This window comes from Mus caroli, unplaced genomic scaffold, assembly GCF_978045245.1.
Source record: "Mus caroli unplaced genomic scaffold, Mus_caroli_1 scaffold_6, whole genome shotgun sequence".
Taxonomy (NCBI): domain Eukaryota; kingdom Metazoa; phylum Chordata; class Mammalia; order Rodentia; family Muridae; genus Mus; species Mus caroli.
The window spans coordinates 7,069,104-7,092,300 of NW_028227261.1; the positions used below are offsets into that span (position 1 = coordinate 7,069,104).

General features: G+C 40.9%; 1 protein-coding gene across 10 annotated transcripts in view; it reads left to right on the top strand.

The window, feature by feature from the left end:
* Positions 1-23,197, top strand: part of Kif1b (kinesin family member 1B) — a 128,050-nt gene that overhangs the window by 23,308 nt on the left and 81,545 nt on the right. For 3 of the 10 annotated variants that reach the window (XM_029476042.2, XM_029476046.2, XM_085838589.1), the window contains exons 3-14: positions 5,950-6,026; positions 7,672-7,851; positions 9,475-9,540; positions 12,399-12,577; positions 13,356-13,467; positions 15,831-15,908; positions 16,798-16,863; positions 17,746-17,763; positions 19,517-19,592; positions 20,479-20,557; positions 20,977-21,119; positions 22,248-22,289. In XM_029476042.2, the coding sequence (XP_029331902.1) occupies positions 5,950-6,026; positions 7,672-7,851; positions 9,475-9,540; positions 12,399-12,577; positions 13,356-13,467; positions 15,831-15,908; positions 16,798-16,863; positions 17,746-17,763; positions 19,517-19,592; positions 20,479-20,557; positions 20,977-21,119; positions 22,248-22,289 (1,116 nt within the window). The remainder of the gene's footprint in view (positions 1-5,949; positions 6,027-7,671; positions 7,852-9,474; positions 9,541-12,398; positions 12,578-13,355; positions 13,468-15,830; positions 15,909-16,797; positions 16,864-17,745; positions 17,764-19,516; positions 19,593-20,478; positions 20,558-20,976; positions 21,120-22,247; positions 22,290-23,197) is intronic. The other 7 variants (XM_029476044.2, XM_029476045.2, XM_029476047.2 and 4 more) reach the window with 3 other exon arrangements.

Here is a 23,197-nt window from a genome sequence, read left to right on the forward strand (position 1 = left end):
TTTGGTTTATTTTAGAGGTAAAGGTAATTGAAGTAGTATGATGCCCATTGGAAAGCACTGGGGAGGGGCATCTTTATAAGGGAGGGAGGAGACGGGAAAAGTTGGAGGTTTCTCAGAAGCCCTTTGTTTGGCAGAGCAGAGAATGCAGTAAGAAAATGATTCTGGAGTTGGTTCTCCTGCTTTCTGCTTTGTTGAGGCATTTCTCTTGATTCTGCTGTCATCTTGTTTGCCAGGCTCCTTGGCCTTTGTGGTTTGTTTATGTGTGTGCACATGCTTATGTTTGTGGTGCCTGTTGAGGCCACCGGGTGTCAGATCCCCGGGGTAAGAGTTACAAGTGTTATTGAGCTGCCCGAAGTGGGTGCTGGGATCTGAACTCTAGGCCTTAGAATTGAGCAGCAAGTGTTCCTTACTGCTGAGCTGTCTGCTGACCCACACTGCACCTTTTTATGTTGACTCTGGTGAGTAACTCTGTATGTGGCTAGCACTTTCACCTCTCAGCCATCTCCCTGGCCCTAGCTTTATCTCCTAAAATTGTTCAATATTTGCTTAGGGAGATCAGCTGTTTGTTTTGGTGGGGGAGTGTAGGATCTCACTGTGTCCTACACTCCCCCACCAAAAGGTGAGGCTGGCTTCACCTTTTGATCTTCCTGCCTTGATCCCCTGAGCCACCATATCTAGCTTTTAGAATTTTAAAAAAATTGTATAAAGCAAGTGTGTTCTATTTTACTTGTTTGCCTGCATGTCTGGTCTCCTGATGCCTGTGGAGGCCAGAAGAGAGGTCAGATCTCCCAGAACTAGAATTACAGGAGGTTGTGAGCTGCCCTGTGGGTGATTGCAGTGAACCAGAGTTCTTTGGAAAAGCAGTCGTAACCACTGAACTGTCTCTCTAGTCTCAGGGGGTTTGTTTGTTTTCCGAGACAGGGTTTCTCTGTGTAGCCCTGGCTGTCCTGGAATGCACTCTGTAGACCAGGCTGGCCTCGAACTCAGAAATCCGCCTTCCTCTGCCTCCTGAGGGCTGGGATTAAAGACCTGTGCCACCATGCTTGGCTAGTCTCATGTTTTGTTGTTTTAAAGAATGACCATATGGTGACATTGAAGAGTTGTGGCTTGTTTTCTTTTTTTTTCCATCCCCCCTTTGATAGAGTCTTTTTATATAGCCCTGGCTGTCCTGGAACTCACTAGGTAAACAAAGCTCACCTTGAACTCTTCCTTTGGAATGTTGGGATTGAGATGTTGCCACCACTCATATATATATATATATATATATATATATATATATGTGTGTGTGTGTAATATATATATATATATATATATATATATATATACCTGTTTGGGTTGGGGTTTTTTTTTTTTGTCTTTATTTATTTTTTTTTTTAAAGATTCATTTATTATATGTAAGTACACTGTAGCTGTCTTCAGACACTCCAGAAGAGGGAATCAGATTTCGTTACGGATGGTTGTGAGCCACCATGTGGTTGCTGGGATTTGAACTGGGGACCTTTGGAAGAGCAGTCGGCGCTCTTAACCACTGAGCCAGCCCGTTTTTTTTTTTTTTTTTTTTAATCACATTAGGGATGTAGTTTGTTATTTTAAATGGTTAAAGCACTTTATGGTTATAAGTATTTTATTCAAATCTACTTTATGTTTTCTGCCCCTTTTACTGTATTGGCAGAAGACTCTAAAAGGTTATGGCTTTAGGTTTTGATTTCATGGTTTTGAAATATAAATGGTGGATATAATATTTTATTTTGTGCCCTTTTTCCTTAATTTTTGAAGTAGGATGCTTTCAGCAGATGAAGGCTACTCTGGTATCACTGGGCTTTTTGCTTTGTGTTTTTGAGGCAGAGTCATACTGTGCAGCCTTAGAAGTTCTCAGATAATCATCCTCCTGCCTCAGCCTCGTGAGTGGGATGATTACAGGCACGAGCCACCATGCCTATTCCATCATGAGGATTTTTAACAAACCCAAATCTGCTTTGCTTTTGAGAGAAGCTAATATAAAGTCGCAGGGCCCCCACACTGATGCGTTAATTATAGCTGCAGGCAGAGCCTTGGGAGTCTGCCGACAGCAGTATAATTACTGCATTAGTGACTTTGAGATATTAGATAAACAAATGTATTCTGCAGAATAAAGGGCTTTAAATACAAATCTTCTCTTAACAGCCTTGTTTTCTAGGGTTCCATAATGAAAACATTTTGTATATTTATGCTGTGGTAACACAGTTGTGGGGAGGAGTAAAATAAAGTATTTAACAGACTTTGGAAGGCTAAGACTTTTACATGACTTAGTTTTGTGTGAGTGTAAACACTGAATGCACCACACACCGTGGTGCTTCATGGAGGTCGGGGAGTAAGGGAGTCAGCTCTCTTCTTCCATCATGGGGGACACAGGGACCAAGCCAAGGGGGGTTGGTTGTTTGTTGTTTGTTGTATTTGATTTACTTATTCAGACACACCAGAAGGGGGCATCGGATTCTATTACAGATGGTTGTGAACCACCCTGTGGTTGCTGAGAATTGCACTAAAGACCTTTGGAATTGCTCTTAACCACTGAGCCGTCTCTTCAGCACCCTCCCCCCCCCCACCCCAGGTTGTCTCTTGATGGCAAGCATCTTTCCCTGCTGCGCCATCTTGCCAGTCCTCTAAGTTTTAGCTTTAAATATATATATATGTGTATGTACCTGTGTAAGTTTATTTGTGTAGGAGCCCAGAGAATCCAGCAGTTGTCAGACTCTGGGGAATGGGAATTAGAGGCGGTTGTGGTCCTTTGCAAGAGTGGTAAGCACCTAACTGCTGAGCCATCTCTCCAGCCCCTTCTGAAGTTAATCTTTACTGAAGTGATTGCAAGAAGGAGATCAGGATTAACTCTGGTTCATTACTAAACTAAAGTCAGGCCTTTGAGACACGTGTGATGATTGCTTTAACGATGTTCATCTAGATGGTAGATAAGGACACCATCCTGCTCTTTTCTGGCCGCCTTGAGGTAGACAGTGTTGACTGTGGCATGAGAATTAGGAGTTTGAACACAAGGCAAAGTGAAGAATTTCTGGATGAAGGGTCATTGATTTGGGAAGAAAGATACATTCAGACCTCGGGAGTTGTAGCTGCTTTTCCGATGTATAAAGGAGGACCTGGAAAGCAGCCTGCGATAAGACTTAACTTTGGTGGTGACTGCAGGTGTTCAGGGGGGGAGGGGGAAGGAACACAACTTTTAGGTCAGCCTGGGCTGAGAGCGTGGCCTGACCGTTCCCCAAGTGTGTAATATATACATAGTGCATATGTACATGTTTTTAATTAGGAAATGTTTTAATCTTCAAGATAATACACATATAAATACAAAGAATAAAATAAAAAAAAAAAAGTAAATCTAAAGAGAAGGATGGGAAGGCAGGCTCGTTGGTTTTGAGTGTGCGCTGCTCTGGCAGAAGGTTTCAGTTTGCTTCTTAGTGTCCACACTGAGCCTCACAACTGCCTGCCTGACTCCACTTGCAAGGGGTCAGACACCCTTTACTGGACTCAGGTCCCCGAACTCACATCCCACATATACCCCTATAGACACACACACACACACACACACACCTGAAAAACAATCCAAAGAAAGAATATGGTGGCTCAGTGGTTAAGAGAACTTAGAGAGGACCTGGGTTTGATTGCCAGTACCCAGAGGGCGGTTCACCCCATCTGTAACTTCAGCTCTCAGGCACCTAACACTCATCTTTTGCCCTCGGCCACCAGGCAAAACTCCCATACAAGTTTAAACATTTTTTATAAATTGTATAGATAGATACAGAACTTAAGAAGTAGAACATAGGGGCCAGAGACACTGCCCAATGGTTAAGAGCACTGGCTGCTTTTCCACAGGACCAGCATTCAATTCCCAGCCCCCATTCTGTGGTGAACAAGCATCTGTAACTTGGTTCCAGGGCATCTGGTGCCCTTCCAGCCTTTCAGGCATGAGGCATATGCAAAGTGCATAGTCGCACATGCAAGCAAAACACCCAGACACATAAAATTACATTATTCGTAAAAAAGAAGTAGGAATTACCATGTCTTCTGTATTTTCTGATAACTCTTGCAATGATGTTGACTTTTGTACTATTTTATTTTTGTCTGCACTGTGCAGACAAACAAACAAGAAACCCAGCTTGGTTGTATTACTATAAGAAGCTTCAAAGATGGACAGAAAAGCTTGTTAAGGAGGAAGAAAAGGATTTTGTGTGAACTTGCTGTATTCTGATATAGATTGTTTTTGTTTTTTTCCCTCAGGGATGACAAGTCAAGGTGTAGGCACTAAGAATTGGTACTTTTTCATGTTCTGACAGAACTGTAACTGAACAAAATATGGCTTAAGTGTGTGATAACAGCAATGTCTAGATGTCAGAGGTGTTTATTAACCGTCTTTTGAGTGGTAAAGGCTGACTCCAGGGCCATGCCTCCATCTCATTGTTCTTGCTGGTTTTTTAGCTTGGACTCTTAATTTTTGTTTTCTTGGTAGTTTGTTGTCTTATTGTTAAAACAGAGAAACTTTAGGGGAATAAAGAGAGTTTTAAACAACACCTATGGTTTAATTTAGGGGGTAGCAATATGCATATAGCCATATACATATACAAATATATAAAATACCCTCCTGTTTCAACTTGGTAATCTTGATATGTGCAAAGCTAATTGTGACAGCTCTGCAGAGTCAAATTCTAGATCTGCCGCTAGCTATTTCTGTGGCCTGAAGAGTATTGAATTTTCTGTGATGTTTTTTTAAAAAATGGGATGAGAAAACATTTGCCTCAATTGAGTGCTTGAGAGGATAAAAAGGTTACGAAACACAAAATACTATGGGTTGGAGTAATTACACCTTCAAATGCTGGCTGATATGTTGTACTCTTTTGTTAGACTTTGATTAGATTACCATTTATTTGTAGGGAGATGTTCTTTCTAGAACCATGTCCTCTGGTCACATGATTATGTGTAATGTGAGCCTTATTAATACTCTGTCAGCATTTGAGGTTGGAACATAAGTATGTGGCTGTACCCAGAGGAATCCAGCAAGAGGGAGAGCTAAGCTCCATAGCAACTGTTGCTATTTGTGTCCGCTACATCAGCTGCCCAAAACACACTTACTTTTTAATCCTGTTTTCACTGAGAGTTTGGGATGTAGCCTTGCCTCAGCAAAGTGAGTTGGTTGAGTTGTCCAGTCTCCGAGTGGATTTTATGGTCACATGTTTGGGAGTGTCTGTCTCGTGAAGTGTGAGGTGATAAAGCTTTGTGCGTGGGAAAGGAAGGAGCGGCTTCAGCAGCCAGTCAGTTGCTTCCATGTGGAGCGGCAGCGTTAGTTATGTGAAAAGTCATTTTCAGTGTGTAGTCAGATTTATGATCTATTAGTGCTCTGTGGTTCTGCATAAACACCCATGCACACACATACATGTAATAGACTACATGTTGTCTACTGTGGATTTTAGAAACCCAAACTTGGCTGTGCTTTTTTTTTTTTTTCATTACAAAATGCTTTTTTGAAGTAGATAGCAAACACTTCACAAAGACTTTATATCACATTGGGTTGGATTAATGTAATAATACCTATCTAAGTTTTATTTCTAACATGTTGAAACATTTCATTCCTTATGACATGCTTTGAAATAGAAACTGCTAAGTTTTAGCTGCTAACTTAGCAAGGGATTCAGTTCTGGAGGATTTATTGAGAAGCTGTTACATACTAGGCTCTGTTCTGAATACTGGTAACACCCAAATGAGTGTTGTGGTGTGATTGTGTGTGTGTGTGTGTCCAGTATAAATTGCCCTCTTAAACAATGATAACCTTTTTTTTTTTTTCTTGGATTGCCCTGTTAAGATTCAATAGTATAAATGCACTGTTTGGGATGATTTAAACATATAGTATAATATATTGAGCTAATGAACTTGATGGACTTAACATAATTAAATATCTTTATTCTGTAGGTATTATTAACCCAAAGAACCCAAAGGAAGCACCAAAGTCCTTCAGCTTTGACTACTCCTACTGGTCTCACACCTCGGTGAGTCTGCTGCCTCCCTTTTCCTTCCTTGGCTTTTTCTTATCCTTAATTGTTCCAAGGTCCAATTCTAATTTTCTGATTGTGGTCAGGGATGAGTTCGCTGTGTGTGTTTGAGGGAGAGGTGTTGGGTTTTTTTGTTTGGTTTTTGTTTTTAAAGACAGAATCTCATTGCCCACATTGGCATTGAACTCACTATATATTCTAGGCTAACTTCAACCTTGGGACAGTATTCCTGACTTACCATCTCAACTGCTGGAATTACAGGCATGGGCTACAACACCTAGCTAATAAATTCCCAGTTCAGAAGTTCATTTAAAAAATTATTTGTTCATTCATTTATTTGTGTGCATGTGTTCACATGTGGAAGCTAGAGGTTGGTATCTGGTGTCCTCCTCTGTCACTTTCCACCATATTGAGCCAGGATTTCTCTGAACCTGCAGCTCACCGACTGGCTAGCCTGTCTGGTCAGTGATGCTTAGGATCCCCTGACTACTTCCTAGCTCTAGGGTTAAAACACATGCTACTGTAGCTTTATGTGGATACTGGGGTTCTAAACTTATTACGCTTTTGTGTTTGCACGGAACCACTTTACCCACTGAGCCACATCCCCAACCCCTTAATCTATCTTAATTTTAATTTTTAAAGACAGTTGTTTTGAAGCCCTGGTGTGGTGGCATATACCTTTAGACCCAGCAGTCAGGAGGCAGAGGCAGGTGGATTTCTGTGAGTTCAAGGGTCACCTGGTCTGCAGATTGAGTTCCAGGCCAGTGGGAGCTACACAGTGAAACTGTCTCAAAAAACAAAAAAAGAAAAAATGAGACAGGGTCTCACTTGGCCTTGAATTCCTCACCTTCCTTGCCTCCTCCTTCACAGTGATGAAATTACAACTGCACCCAGCCATGAATTTAGTTTTGCTATAGAGAATACTACCTAAAGAATAAAGTATTTACTTTAATCAAGTATTTTGATTCTTCCCTGACACCTTTTGTCAATGAAGAACCAAATCTTGCTGACTTTAAAGACTGCTTCTTTTTTTGTTTGTTTGTTTTTGTTTTTTGAGACAGGGTTTCTCTGTGTAGCCCTGGCTGTCCTGGAGCTCACTCTGTAGACCAGGCTGGCCTCGAACTCAGAAATCCACCTGCCTCTGCCTCCCGAGTGCTGGGATTAAAGGTGTGTGCCACCATGCCCAGCTAAAGACTGCTTCTTCACTTGAGCTTACTTCCATTTCTGTGCTTCTGTTTCTTAGGCATTTTAACTTTTTCCTGTTCTGTGAGGAGAGATGTTCCAACTCTCCAGAGCCTAATTATCAAGGAAAGGGTTGAGGGAGGAATTGAAAATGCTCTCCCCCAAAGTTGTATCTATTAAAAACAGCCACACTCTTTAGAGTGAGTTTATATGTGAGCCTGACCTCTGGGCTGCTGTTCTGGTTTTCTACTGAAGAGAGTCGTGGAGCTCTAACCCTACAGTGTCTTCTGTATGTCTGTATAAAATGGAAAAAAAAAAAGACACGTAGAAGGTTCTTAAAAATGTGTAGCATAGCTTAAATGACTAGTCTGATTCCAAACAATTTTTAAAACATGGAAGCAGTCAAATGTAGGACAGAATACTAGTAACATGCCATAACTTTTTTTCCTAATCTTTACAGCCTGAAGATCCCTGTTTTGCATCGCAGAATCGTGTGTACAATGACATTGGAAAGGAAATGCTCTTACATGCCTTTGAAGGTTATAATGTCTGTATCTTTGCCTATGGGCAGACTGGTGCTGGGAAATCCTACACGATGATGGGGAAACAAGAAGAGAGCCAAGCTGGAATCATCCCACAGGTAAAGGACCGAGTGTTAGCATCTCTGCCCATCAGTACTTTCCATCTCGGATTGCTTTTTGTTTAGTAAAAACATACTCAGAGCCTCTGATATGCAAGGCCCTTAGGTGGATAACCCGTCTACTCCCCTCAAAGTGCTCACTACCAAGAGGGAAGATTAACAGATACACACATAGACTTTAAGATGGGGAAGCTAATGTTTTCTAAGACATTGTTGTTTCTGCACTGCCCTATATCCTATCTTTTAGTGTTCTCAGGTTTTTTCTTAGCTTTTTTTCTGAATGTTAGAACACTTAGGAAGTGTTGGTCTAAAGAATGTGCTTTTATTAGACCATCTAAAGACTGCCATATCCAGGGATCCATCCCATAATCAGCTTCCAAACGCTGACACCATTGCATACACTAGCAAGATTTTGCTGAAAGGACCCAGATATAGCTGTCTCTTGTGAGACAATGCCGGGGCCTAGCAAACACAGAAGTGGATGCTCACAGTCAGCTATTGGATGGATCACAGGGCCCCCAATGGAGGAGCTAGAGAAAGTACCCAAGGAGCTAAAGGGAACTGCAACCCCATAGGTGGATCATTATTATGAACTAACCAGTACCCCAGAGCTCTTGTCTCTAGCTGCATTTGTATCAAAAGATGGCCTAGTCGGCAATCACTGGAAAGAGAGGCCCATTGGACTTGCCAACTTTATATGCCCCAGTACAGGGGAATGCCAGGGCCAAGGGGTGGGGGTGGGTGGGTGGGAGACTGGGGGGGAGTGTTTTGGGGACTTTTTGGATAGCATTGGAAATGTAATTGAGGAAATTACCTAATTAAAATAAATAAATTAATTAATTAATTAATTAAAAAAAAAAAAGAATGTGCTTTTATTTCCTTTTGTTGTTGTTGTTGTCGTTGTCCTGAGGATAGAATCCAAGCTACAACCCAGTTCTGTCCCTTTATTTATGTGTGTGTGTGTGTATGTGCGCACTATCACATCCAGTTTATGGGGTTGCGGTACTCCTGCCCAGGGCTTTGAACATGCTAGGCAAGCACTTTACCAACTGAGCTCCACACCTTATACTCTCTTTAGACTGTAAGTTTTGATAGTGATAAATAATGTTGGAGCTAAGTCTTTGGTTTTTGCTTGCTTTTTTTGCCCTTTGAAACATTTTTATTATTTAGCTCTGGCTGTCCTAGAACTCACTAAGTAAAGCAGGCTGTCCTAGAACTCACAGAGAGCCCCCTGCTTCTGTCTCCAAAGTACTAGGATTGAAGGTATGCACCCCCACATGTTGGCGTTGCAGTTAAGTCTTTAACCATAACTTGGCTATGTTGAGTCACTGTTATTGCTGTAGTGATATTAGTAACGTAAGTACAGTATGAAAAATCAGATTTGGATAAATGGGGGTTTCTTCCTAAGGAAATTATCAGTTTTCTATCGTTGGAGGAGAATAACAATCAGGAGCCTATCAGAGTATATAACATTTTTATTTAAAATATTGTCTGAAGTGAATGACATATCCATTTAGAGAGAAAAAAGAAAGAATATCTTATTAACTAACCCACCTAACCCTGTGGATAATGCATTGCGTCGGATCTGGGCTGTTCACGGTTCGTTTCTTTCTGCTTTCTTAGTTGTGTGAAGAACTCTTTGAGAAGATCAATGACAATTGTAATGAAGAAATGTCTTACTCTGTAGAGGTGAGTCTAGCTGTTACTGAAACCAAAGACTTTTATATTCCTGCTCCTCCATTCCCGCCCCCTCCCCCGCTGTGTACAGGGTCTCTTAACTCAGTCCTGGTCTCAGTGTATCAGTGTAGGTGAAATTCACTATGTAGAACCAGCTGGCCTCAAACTCACAAAGATCTGCATGCCTCTGCCTCCTGAGTGCTAAGATTATAAATATGTGCTACCATGTCCAGCCTTCCTCTATTATTTCTTTAAAATATCATTAGTTTTTTTATCTGTCTGTCTGTCTGTCTGTCTGTCTGTCTGTCTGTCTGTCTGTCTCTCTATCATGTGTATTCACGTAGGTGCCACGATATAGGAATGGAAGTTGGTTGCCAGAGTTGATTCTCTCCTTTCACTAGGGGACCTCATGCCATCTGCTGGCCTCTTCCAGCAATTGCACTCTGAGGGATATATACAAGCAGATATACAAACATACACAGAAGTAAAAATCTGAAAATCCCATTTTAAAAACTTCCATGATAAAAAACAAAAACAAAAACTTCCATGATGTGTATGTACATTTTACACTGTTATTTTTTATTAGCATACAATAAAATATATAATGTGTTTCATTATATTTTCATATTCTTATATAATGCATCTTGATCATATTCTCTTCTCACCCTTTCTTTTCTTTCTTCCACTTTCACTGAACCTCTGTTTTTGAACTAGTCCTTCATATCTTCTTGGGGGAGGGTGTGACCCAATGAGCACAGGAACCTGGGTAAGGGATTATTTACAGAGGCACGGGCAACTTACCAGCAACTTCATTGCTGAAGAAAATGTCTCTTTTCCCTTAGCAACCCTTGCTCATACTTCAGGGAGGGATGGAGCCTCACGGGCCCTACCCTCTAGCAACTCAACTGCCTGTGAATTCTCAGAGAGGGATGGAGATTTGTGAACTCCTTCCCTTCCATTTCAGATGCTGACAGTACAGTCTTGTGCAGGTCATCACAGACCTTGTGAGTTCATGAGTGCAGGGGCCAAGCCATGCCCAGAAGCCAGAGTTGTACAGCATTGTCCCCCTTCCTCCAGTTCTTCCGTCCTTCTGGCCTCTCTCCCACTGTGTTCCCTCAGCCTTGGATGGGGTGATGCGATGCTCACTTGGGGCTGAGCACTCAGCAGTTGCTTAGATTTGCACAAAGTTCAGACTCGAGTAAAATTCATTGGGCTGATCTTACATAACCAACAAGTCGCCTTACTACTTATGAGGAATGACTACTCACATTTGCACGCCAGCATACTGTTTTTTGTGGAAATCCTGATGAGCAAGGATGAGCAAGGGATTAGAGGAAAGGGAAGTGACTGGACAAGTCCTGCTTCAGATTAGGAAATTACAGCATGGTTCCTTCACCACCACCATAGCCGTGTCCTATTGATGGGACAGGAATGCATGGAGTGTATCTTCTGAGCCTTCCTAAGTCTTCTTTAAGCCATTGTCCTGGTGGATCCATTATCCATTGTTAATAGCACTGTGGTCAATCTTAAAAGGTTAGTTACTGGGCAGGGGAGACAGCTCAGTTCAAAGTGTTTGCTGTAAAGAAGCCAGGCTGGTGGTGTGAACATGGAATCCCAGCTCCAAGCAGGCAGGCATGCCCACTTCCCTGCTGCTCTCTTACCTGATGCTCCATGCCAGTGAGAGACCCTATTTAAAAAAAAAAAAAAAAAAAAAGGTGTATGGTACCTGAGGTAGGACACCCAAGATGAGATTTACCTTAAGCATGCACAAGCATGTTCACATGTGTGCCCATTTAAACACACGCAAAGCAAAAGAATTCGTTGTTGTTTTCTCTGCAAACAGAGAAGACAATTTAATTTTAATTAAATTGGTTTTAATTCTGATAAAAATAATTAATTTCTGGGGCTGGCTCAGCAGTTAAGGGCACTGGCTGCTCTTCTAGAGGACCCAGGTTCAACTCGAAGCACCCACATGGCAGCTCACAACTGTCTGAATCTCTGGTTCCAGGGGATCTGACACCCTCACAGACATACATACAGGCAAAACACCAATGCATATAAAATAAGTAAATTTAGAAAAAGAGAAAGAGAGATAGAAATATTAATTTCCAGGCTCTTGGAATAACCTCACTTTAAGCTTTAATACTGATGGTAATATGGATTTTTAAAATGCCAATAAAGCTGGGTGAGATGGTACATTCCTGTAATCTCAGCACCTGAACGGTAAGGCAGGAGGATTGCAAGTTTGAGGCCTGGTTTAGCTATAAAGACCCTGCTTCAAAAGAGAGGGGTACTAATAAAGTTCTACTAAAAATATATTTTCTGCCTAAGAAAAATAGCCATATGTATACCTGTTTGCCTCTTCCTTCTTGAGAAAGACTATTTCTGACCCATGCGACATGATATCTGCACACATTGCCAGTAGAATAAAGGACCCGCGACTATGGTGTTCTGACCTAGAATTGTACAGCTTTTGAGAATTTGCTTTTTTTAAAAAAAATAGATTTATTTATTTATTATATGTAAGTACACTGTAGCTGTTTTCAGACACCCCAGAAGAGAGCATCAGATCTCATTATGAATGGCTGTGAGCCACCATGTGGTAGCTGAGATTTGAACTCAGGACCTCCAGAAGAGCAGCCAGTGCTGTTAATTGCCAAGCCATCTTTCCAGCCCTGAGAATTTGCTTTTAAATGAGACAGAATCTCCTCTTTTAGTTTAGGCTGGCTTTGAAGGCATGTTTTTTCTGTCTCTGCCTCCTGAATACTGAGTTTTCAAGGTCTATATCACTATGTTTAACTTTGAAAAAGTGTTTAATGTGTATATATCTTTTCTAGATCCTTTGATTTACTTTAATAAAATGTTCCTAGGTGAGCTACATGGAAATTTACTGTGAGAGAGTACGAGATTTACTGAATCCCAAAAACAAGGGTAATTTGCGTGTGCGTGAACACCCGCTTCTTGGACCCTATGTGGAGGATCTGTCCAAGCTGGCGGTCACCTCCTACACTGACATCGCTGACCTGATGGATGCTGGGAACAAAGCCAGGTATGGTGGGAACAGACTAGAGGCTGATCTAATAGACTAATAAATACACAGACTAGTGCTAAGCCTTTGGCATATTTTGAGGTTCTCTCATTTTCAGGTGAGGATTGAAGCAACAATTGTAGCCATGAAAGTCGCCTTAGCTGTAGAGCCTTGAGTCTGGGGACGCTGGGGATGTACAGGCTGTAGTATATTAAGTAGCTCTCTTCATTAAAGTGCTGCCTTGTGGAAACAGGTCAGAGCTTTGGTTAACTCTTAGGTATTGACTAAGTTATGGTAAAATGTTAGCTGTAATATCTAGATGAGGTAACTGATTCTAGAATAAACGAGCCAGTTAAGAATAAAAATTAAATGCTCTGGTGATTACTTGAGGGATAGCTGGAGTATGAAAAGTGATTCTGATGTGCATTGCCTTTTGAGTTGTGGGGAAACTTGGTGGGTGCACAACGAAGACAGCAGTTAGAGCAGTTCTGTAAGTGACAGTCCTTTAGTCGCAGTAAGGGTCAGGTGATTGTCCTGCGCGGTTGTATAGAGCCTTCTGTCCATTGTAACTCTGATGGTTTTTTTTTTTTTTTTCGGTTTTTCAAGACAGGGTTTCTCTGTGTAGCCCTGGCTGTCCTGGCACTCACTTTGTAGACCAGGCTGGCCTCGAACTCAGAAATCCGCCTGCCTCTGCCTCCCGAGTGCTGGGACTAAAGGCGTGTGCCACCACGCCCGGCTTTCCATTGTAACTCTGATGGAAGAATTCTCTTGTCAAATTGGTCACCTTTGTTTTGTTTAGGACTGTGGCAGCTACCAACATGAATGAGACAAGCAGCCGTTCTCACGCTGTGTTCACCATTGTCTTTACCCAGAAGAAACAGGATCCTGAGACGAACCTTTCTACTGAGAAGGTGGGAGAACTGCGGATCGCTGAGGTTGTGAAGGGATTTTGTGGAGAGCGTTCTTTTACTGGTGGCAGTTTAGACAGGCTCAGTGTTGTTCTCTCCCTTAAAGGGAGTGGCTTTTCATTCTACTCACCATTTATCTCATACCAGTTTCTAGTGTGCTGGGTCTGCCATGGAGCGGAAAGATAGAAAACACAGTTAAGAAAATGTAAAACTTTGGGAAAATAGTGTATTTTATGCAAATCAGTTAAGTGGGTCTGTTGGGGGAAAATACCTTTTCTTCTTGACTACACCACAGTAGTGTTCCTTGATAAAGCTGCTGCAGTGATGTCTGCAGGTGAATCGGCAGGCAGAGTGTGCTTCATTCCGGGGAAATTACTCTGGACCGACCCACTCTAATTTGTTTAAGTTCCTTTCTTTGCTTGCTTGTTTGTTTTTGTTACTGAGACCTGAACCAGAGTCTATTGCATGATGGGCAGGCACTGCTACTAAGCCATTCCTAGCCCCCGGTTTCCCTTGTCGCTGCCGGGTTTTCTGATATCAAGGACAGAGGCACATCAGGCATGCTAGGCCAACTCTCTGCAGCCATGTTGGATTGTTAATTTCTCACTTCATTAGTGGTCACATGTTACGGAGCCTGGAATGAAATTGCATGCTCTGAGTCATGGGCTAGGCCAACTCTCTGCAGCCATGTTGGATTGTTAGTTTCTCACTGCATTAGTGGTCACATGTTACGGAGCCTGGAGTGAAGGTGCATGCTCTGAGTCATGGTTTTGCTACTCTTTAGTTACATAACCTTTAGCAAGTTACCTTACTCCTGTGCCTCTGTAGCAACTGGAGAGAGTTGTTAAAGGGATTACATATTAATGTAGGTTAAGTGCATATAACAGTGTCTGCCACCAAGTAGCCACTCAATTAACTTTGTTGTTGAAACTAATAAAAAGAATTATGATGCTGAACTTAAAATGTGAGGTTTCTCTCAGCTGGGGTAGGGTGGGTTGGGGTGCTCGGAATTGAATATAAGGTCTCACTCCTGTTAGAAACTCTGCTTTATTTCAGCTAATTGAACCTAGGGTATCCCTTCTGGATATTTTTGTCTAAACTGTCCTGAAATTTTTTGAACAATTTCATTGAGGAATTATAAAGGTGTATAATAACTTACACATATTCAGAGTATAAAATTTGACCATTTTTGATGTATGCTTACATATGCAAAATAATTAGCTTGCTGAGAATTTCTGTTACTCCAAAAAGTTGCTCTGTGATTTTGTAGTATTTCTTTGTCTTTTCTTCTACATCATCCATACAGTTCTTAATATGCTTTTGTCACTATAGATTAGTTTACATTTAGTATAGTTTTATGTACATTAATGTATGTATGTATGTATGTATGTATGTATTGCTCGATTTCTTTTGCTCATAATGATTTTGATATGTTTGTGTTATGTCACTAGTTGGTTCCTTTTCATTGCTTGCAAATACTCCACTATTTAATTTTGCCTTGTACTTTGGCCCTATGAGATTTGTGTCCATACATGTGTATGGAGATTGGTTTTGTTTCTTGTTTTTCTGAGTACGTGTTTCATTCTTTAGTCCAGGTTGACCTTGAACTCACTCAGCTTCGTGATTCTCTTGCCCCCCAAGTATTGGGGTTACAGGTTATACACACCATGCCTAGCTGGCAAGTTGAGTTTTATTTATATTGGTGAATACTTAAGAATGGAATAGAATCTTGTGGCCGATGTGTGTTTAGATTCTGGTCTGGGGTTTGTTTTAAGTTAGTTTCGTTTTGTCTTTTGAGTCAGGGTCTATTATGTAGCCCTGGCTGTCCTGGAACTCATTGTGTAGACCAGGCTGGCCTTGAACTCGCAGAGATCTTCCTGCATCTGTCTCCTGAGTGCTGGTATTAAAGGCATACTTAGCTTCTTAAGAAACAACTAAACAATTTTCAGAATAATAAATTGCCCCCAGAAGTAGATAAGAGCTCCACGTTCAGTGCTTGATGTTTCATATGTCAGTTTCATAGGCTTCATGTGTGTGTTTGTGGATGTGTTGTGTGTGGATGCACATGCATATACATACAGAGGTCAATGTGCATTAAGACACAGACTCACCACGTACCCTTGGCTGGCCTGAAACTTGCTGTGGAGACCAGCCTGAACTAGAATTCACAGAAATCCATCTGTCTACGCTTCCTGGGTATAAGGACTACTGTTTGTTTTGTTTTTTATTAGGTCTTGAACTCCTCTGAGCTCATGGATGGTCCTCTCGCCTCTGCCTCCTGAGGTGCATTAGAATCACAGTCATGTGCTACCACACCCAGCTATCTTGTTTACTTTTTAATTTTCATGTTCTTGCTCTTTACCTAGGTCAGTAAAATCAGCTTGGTGGATCTAGCAGGAAGTGAACGAGCTGATTCAACTGGTGCCAAAGGAACTCGATTAAAGGTATTTATTTTAGTAAGATGGTCTAGTCAGTCAGTGTTTGTATCATGAGGCTAAACTATGGCTCGGGGCTGAATCTACATATTGCCTAGTTTTACAAATAAAATTCTATCAAGAGATAGCTGTGTCTTTTAATTTATATATTGTTTATAGTGGCATTTACAATATTATTTACTTTGATACAGGTTCTCAGGTAGTCCTGTCTGGACCTTAACATGTAGCTAGAATGAGTTTGAACTCTGAAGCTCCTGCCTCCATCTGCTACCATGTCTCCTATGTGGTCCTGGTGCTTTGTGTGGGCTGGTCAATCACACTACCTACCAACTGAGCTGTATCGCTAGCCCCCAAGACTGGTTTTATGCTGCAGTGGCAGAATTGCACCAGAGACTATGTGGCATACAAACCTAATTTTTAAATTTAATTTTTAATGGAAAAAAATCCCAATTATTGATCTATAATTTCAATAAATGATAAGTTAGATAATAAAATACAAAAGACTTTATGGTCAAGAGTGAGGGTTATATTATATGTGGAGAAATGGGCAGAATTTGGCCAGATGGGAGAGACAGTGAGGAGAATAGGATACACAAGCTACAGACGTAAGAACAAGTCTGAACTGGAGATGCTGTTTAACAAGGACAGGCCTTTTGTGTTGGTAGCTGTGGGAGGAAGGCTTGCTTCTGTGAGATCCTGCAGCATAAGCATCTTGAAAGCAGAGATGTTTGGGAGATGGGTGAATATCACCAAGCAAGCCGAGGAAAGACCAAAGGCTGCAGGCGTCGTTAGAACTTATATTGTAAAAAGCAGAGATGCTCAGCTTGTAGCAATATGAGTGGTGTGCAGTAGTAGAAATTCTTTGTTGTAAATCTTTCATGTTTGCTGTTTATTTTAGGAAGGTGCAAATATTAATAAGTCTCTTACAACTTTGGGCAAAGTCATTTCGGCCTTGGCAGAGGTGGTAAGTTTCCTGTTTCTCGTTAAGAGGAGGTGTGGGCTCAGCAAGTGAGCTTGTTGATTCTGTGTTTCTCTACGAAGGGCGCACAGGTTTTGGCCTTGTTATGTGATTTAAATTTTTTCCAGGTAGGACTAGAGTATGATGTAATTTGTACTGAGAGGAGAATGATGACAACTGTAGCTGTCTGACTTCACACCTCATAATAACCAGATGTGTCTTTGTAGGTTTCCCTCATCGTCTCCAGGTTAGAGATGTAGTTTTGGAGGGTTTTGAACAATGTGGCTGTGGAGAATGATGTTGGTTTAGAAACCAGTAATGCATATCCTTAAAGTACAGTCAGGTGCCACTTAATGAGATGAGTGCATTCTTAGAAATGTGCCATTCACTACTCTGTCACTGTAGTAAGTAAACAGAATACACTAAAACAGTGGGAAATAGTGATACGTCGGCGAGTCTCGATCACCAGTTGCGGTGGATTGTGAGTGCAGTGTGTCCCTTATGACTGGCAGTATAGGTTTGTGTCCACCAGCATTTCTACAACCAGTGCATTGTGTTACAGTGCTACTGCCTGAAGACAGCAACAACACTGTAAGTCTTCAGTGCCATCATAATCTTAACAGACCATCATTGTTTCTGCAGTGCATATGTACTAAAATGGTCTTTTTTTGCAGTACTGACACATTAAAGCTAAACCAAAATTTGCATGGTCTTCATTATTTAAATTTAAGACCCAAGGTAGTTTTTGTATGCTCTAATTTAATTGGTCCTTTGAATCACTAAGAAGAATTAAATCTCTTCTTGTCCCTAGAAAGTGTTCTGATTTCCATTTATTCTAGAGGCTTATCCCATGTTCCTTTTCTCTCCTTTAAATGCTTTCGTTTGCAGGATAACTGCACAAGCAAGGTACGGTGGGGATCGGTCACGCTGAACTAGCTTAGTGATTAGCTGTATGGCTTTAATACTTTCAGAGGATAAATAGGGCATGAGTTAGAATAGAACCTTCCAAAAGGTTTTTCTTTTTTTTTTTTTTTTTTTTGGCTTTGGAATTTAGAATGATTATTTAGGGTGGCTGTGAATCATGAGGCTTCACACCAGAATTAATTAAGGAACACAAAGTACTTTGGAGAAGGGATAAAAATAAAGGAACAAGAGAGAAGTTTAAGGAAGCGTTTACATGGTGTCAGGATGTGTATCCCACAGATCTGTGTCAGTGTCTCCATAGCTCTGTAAACCACCCAAGAGTAGTAAGTTACCTTTCTTTAGAGCCCTGTCCTAAAGCATAGCTGATTTGTTGAACTTATTGGAAACAAGATAAAACAAGTTTATATATTATTAATATATGTAAATTGTTTTACATATTTCCCACCATAGAAGTTTATGAGTAAAACATTTTTTCCTACTATTTGGTTATACTGACATAAAGTAAAGGCTATAGAATTAATTTAGGGCTGGTGAGATGGCTCAGTGGTTAAGAGCACTGATTGCTCTTCCAAAGGTCCTGAGTTCAAATCCCAGCAACCACATGGTGGCTCACAACCATCTGTAATGGGATCTGATGGCCTCTTCTGGGGTGTCTGAAGACAGCTACAGTGTACTCATATATATATATAATAAGTCTTTTAAAAAAATTAGAATTAATTTAAAGTTTTTTTTTTTTTAAAGATGTATTTATTTATTATATGTAAGTACACTATAGCTGTCTTCAGACACTCCAGAAGAGGGCGTCAGATCTTGTTACAGATGGTTGTGAGCCACCATGTGGTTGCTGGGATTTGAACTCCGGACCTTCGGAAGAGCAGTTGGGTGCTCTTACCCACTGAGCCATCTCACCAGCCCCCTAATTTAAAGTTTTAACTGAAGCTAGAAAAGATTGATTTTATTTTCCTTTACCCAATGGTATATGTTTTTCTTTTCCTTATATTTCTATACAAAAAAAAGTGTTTGTTATTCTTCTGCACAAAAAAATATTCAGATCACGCAGTAGTTAAGAATTATATGCAAGAAACTCAGGTAGAGGCAGTATGTACATCAAAGCATTTAGTATTCACGTGTGTAATTGGTTTGTTTTCTCCATTTTGGGGTGTTTGTTTTAAAAGGGTTTCTTTACTGGTGTGTGCTGTGCTATGGCGCCGTGCAGACGCTTGAGGACAGTACTTGGTGGTTGGCTCTCTCCTTTTGGGAACCAACCTTGGTGCTGCCTGGTGCATCACTGCTGCTTTTGGTGAAGCTGGTTTTAACTGCTCGTCAAAGATAACGTGCCTGAGTGTTTACAAGCTAAATACTGGGTTTTCTTTAAAAATCAGTGTTTTAAAGACACGGTCTGAAGACATGGATGGAACATTAGATAATCGTATTACATTGTTAGATTTACTAAATTTGTTCCTTATATCCAATATATCTGTGAAGTCGGGACCTGTGCCTGCTGGCTTACTCAAGGGTTTGGGTAATGGCAGAATATTAATAATGGTTAAAGCTACATGGTTAGTCTGCCAGGTACACTGCATTTCTACTCTCTTGATTATTTTGTGTAAGTAGAACATTTGAGTCATGGTAGAATGCCAGCACAGTTAGATGTACTTCAGAGTTTTAGACTGGTATGCTTTTCATGTGCATTTCCACCCATAGTGTGCTAACATTGTTCCCTCCCCTTTTGTAGAGTAAAAAGAAGAAGAAAACTGATTTTATTCCTTATAGGGACTCTGTACTTACTTGGCTCCTTCGAGAAAATCTCGGTATGTTGACCGCTAGTGCCCGTTTCCTTTGTAGTTGTCTTTTTAGAGCTGTGTGATGAGGTGGCTCATTTCCCCGAGTCTGGGTGGAGGAGAGTCACGGCTAGGTTTTCATAGTAACTCACTGGAGTGCTTCTTGTCTTTTTCTGCTCTTGCTTTTGCTTTTCCCGGGCTGGATTCACTTACTTTAGGACATGCACTGAGCTGCAGCTACTGTCTTCTGTGCTCCATACAGCTGCTTACTTATGGTGGTGTTCCTTAAGAGCCCCTGCCCCCACCAAGCTCTATCTAGTTCACGCGCGTGAGTGTGTGTGCACCACGTGTATGTAGCTGAGTGGACCCTGCACAGTCTTCCTCCTCCTCACCACTGAGGGTTTCTGACCTTTCAGCCTTTCTCTTTGTTTTTTGCTCCTCATTAAAAAAAGTAATCAGCCACTTTCCCCATCCCTGGGGGCAGTTGTGGTAGAGTGGCTAAGTAAGGTCTTGATTAGAGTAGTTGTTTGTGTTTGTTTAAGACGGGGTCATATACAACCCAGGCTGCACTGAAGTCCTGACACTACCTCCTGGACTGGAATTGTAGGCCTGTGCTACATTTACCTGGCTGGACTTGTTTAAGGGAGCCTGGGAGAGGAGCTAAGTCAGGAGAGCTGGAGAGCAGGATATGAGTTGGAATAGCACAGCAGGGAACACTGAAGAATGTTAGTGGGTTAAACCCATGACTTAGGAAATGAACCAGCTCAAACCAGCATGGCTACGTGAGACCTTGTCAGAAAAGAAAAGAAATTGTTGGCTTTGATTACATTTTAGGATCTGTTGTCAGCTTTAACACAGTAAATAAAATTCTTCTTGTAAAAAACTTGAGTGAGAGCCTCCTCATTCGTTTTCTCAGGTGGCAACTCCCGAACTGCAATGGTTGCTGCTCTGAGCCCAGCAGACATCAACTACGATGAAACTTTGAGCACACTGAGGTACTCTCCTTTGATTTCAGGAGCTGAGTAGTTTTATATGCCATAGATTTTCTAACACTGTGAGGGGTGTCGTGTGTGTCATAATAAGGGGGAAATGGTTTCTGTTATAATGGAATTTACTTATGTGGCTTTCAGATTCATTGGGATAAATGACAGGGTATTTTTTGGTTTTGTAATAGACTGACAAACTGGGTTTGGACCTCTCTCTGGTATTTATTTCTATTGTGATCTTAGCCAATCACTTAAGTTCTTAGTCTTTGTCACCTCTGTAAGATGCTGTAAAGCTTCATACAAATTATGTATTTGTCAAGGATCTTGAAATGTATAAGTCCTCAGAATGTTTGGTGTAGAGCTCATGGCATGTATGAGAAGCAGAACCTCTGAGAAATGGCAAGAATGCATTTTCTCTCTGTATCTAGATACGCAGATCGTGCGAAACAAATTAAATGCAATGCTGTTATCAATGAGGACCCGAATGCCAAACTGGTTCGGGAGCTGAAGGAGGAAGTGACCCGACTGAAGGACCTTCTTCGTGCTCAGGGACTGGGAGATATTATTGATAGTAAGTGAACTGGGGTCATATAGAATTTTACTCTCCTCTCTAGACTCTTATATTTGAAATGAGCTTAGGGTTGGGTGTGGTGGGCACTTGGGAAGCACGGGCAGGCTGATCTTACTGAGTTCAAGGCCAGCCAGAGCTACACAGATATTATCTCAAATAAGTAAGTAAATAAGCTTAGAGTTTAGAGACTTGATGAAACTAAGTGGTAGTAAAAATGGTTTTATGAGGTGGTGCCAGTGAAACAGTCTTAGATTTTCTTTGTGTAGAATGTACACAGATATTTAAATTTATTCTGAAAAAATAACCACTTGATAAAAGTCTTACTTGGAAGCTGTTGTTTCCCTGGGCTAGTGTGGTAGTGAGAGCAGCTGTGTAAGAGGAGCCCCCATTGGAGACCTGCTTCCAGAGGACAGTTACCTTGCAGTGAGCCTTGTTCTCTGTGGGAACGTGAAGACAGAAGTCTAATTCCGCCGGGCGTGGTGGCGCACGCCTTTAATCCCAGCACTCGGGAGGCAGAGGCAGGCGGATTTCTGAGTTCGAGGCCAGCCTGGTCTACAAAGTGAGTGCCAGGACAGCCAGGGCTACACAGAGAAACCCTGTCTCGAAAAAACCAAAAAAAAAAAAAAAAAAAAAAAAGAAGTCTAATTCCTGTCAAGTTCACGAAGCAGACGTGCAGAAAGTACTGTTGTACAGTGTTCTTTTATAATGCCTGCTTTAACAGCTACATAGTGTGTAAGCCAACCTCTCGTATGTTGTAGTTGGCAGTGCAGCTCATTATGGCTTAGCATGACAAGGCTCGGGTTTTAACCTCGGTACTTTAGAAAAAAGTTCTTGCCATAAAATTGATTATTCAGATAGAATATGGGTTATTTAATAAGGCATATTTTTATTTTTAATGTAAAATATTATACTTTGAAATACTTACAGATTTCAAACCCTCTTCCAACTTAGCTCTTACTGATTAGAACCTGGATTTTAATGAATATAATTTGTGAAAGTGATAACCTATACTACTGAATTTTCATTTTTTTTTATCTTCCCAAATGCCAAATGCTACTCTGTTCCCACTCTATTGCTACCGATTCTGAACTTTGACCCTTCTTGTATTTCCCTCCTGCTTACCTTTAGTTGACCCATTGATCGATGATTACTCTGGAAGTGGAGGCAAATGTGTGTATATCATGGTCATTTCCAGTGCACTGACTTGCTAACCTGCCTTTGCTGGGTCAGCCTTACAGCGAGCTTTGCATGCCAGCATTGCTAACAGGGAAATCCCAGACAGAGTCGGGTGGAAAGTCCAGTTCTCTTGTTTTTACCCTCCTCCTTTTAGCAAAGTAGCTTAATGAATTTTAGTTTTTGCCTTCACTGAAGATGACCTTGTACTCCATCTTCAGTGTTCCTGACAATATAATTAAAGCAAGTTCAGAATTACACTTGAAGAGGTTAGTCACACTTGATTAGCTCATATTTACTGAAAATCTATAATATACTTGGCCCTGTTCTAGGGACCTTAAACATATTATCTCTTTTTTGATTCTGTTATTGATAAACTTACTTTACCCTTTTTTTTACAGTACCCAGGAGTGGTTTTCCTGTGGTGCCACGGTTCCACATGTTTAGGTTAGGCAGTTTACCTCAGAGCTTTTAATCATTTCTACACCTACACTTTTTTTCCCTCTTGAGTTGCTTTCTTTTATGATCCAATTATTTAATAGGAAATATCCTTTTTAATTAGCATTGTAAATGTGATTCTTTGTATAATTACACAATTCATTTCTAGGTAGCCAAACTGTCTGTAATTAAAGAGCTCTGTGTGTGTTGGGTCAGCACTCACCTGTGCTGAGCTCCCTTGATTTTTCTTCGAATCTTAGGCCTTATCTTACTTGATCATTAGATATTTTTCTCCTCTTTTCATAAATTACTATTTAAAATTCTTAAATAGATATCTAAAGTATATAACTTAAGTGAAGACGTCTTTATATAAGTGTTAAGTTGACAAGAAAATAGTTGTTTATGCTTTTAAGATAACTCACCAAGACATGTCAAATCTCAGTTTGGGGACAAGAGGATGCACAGGA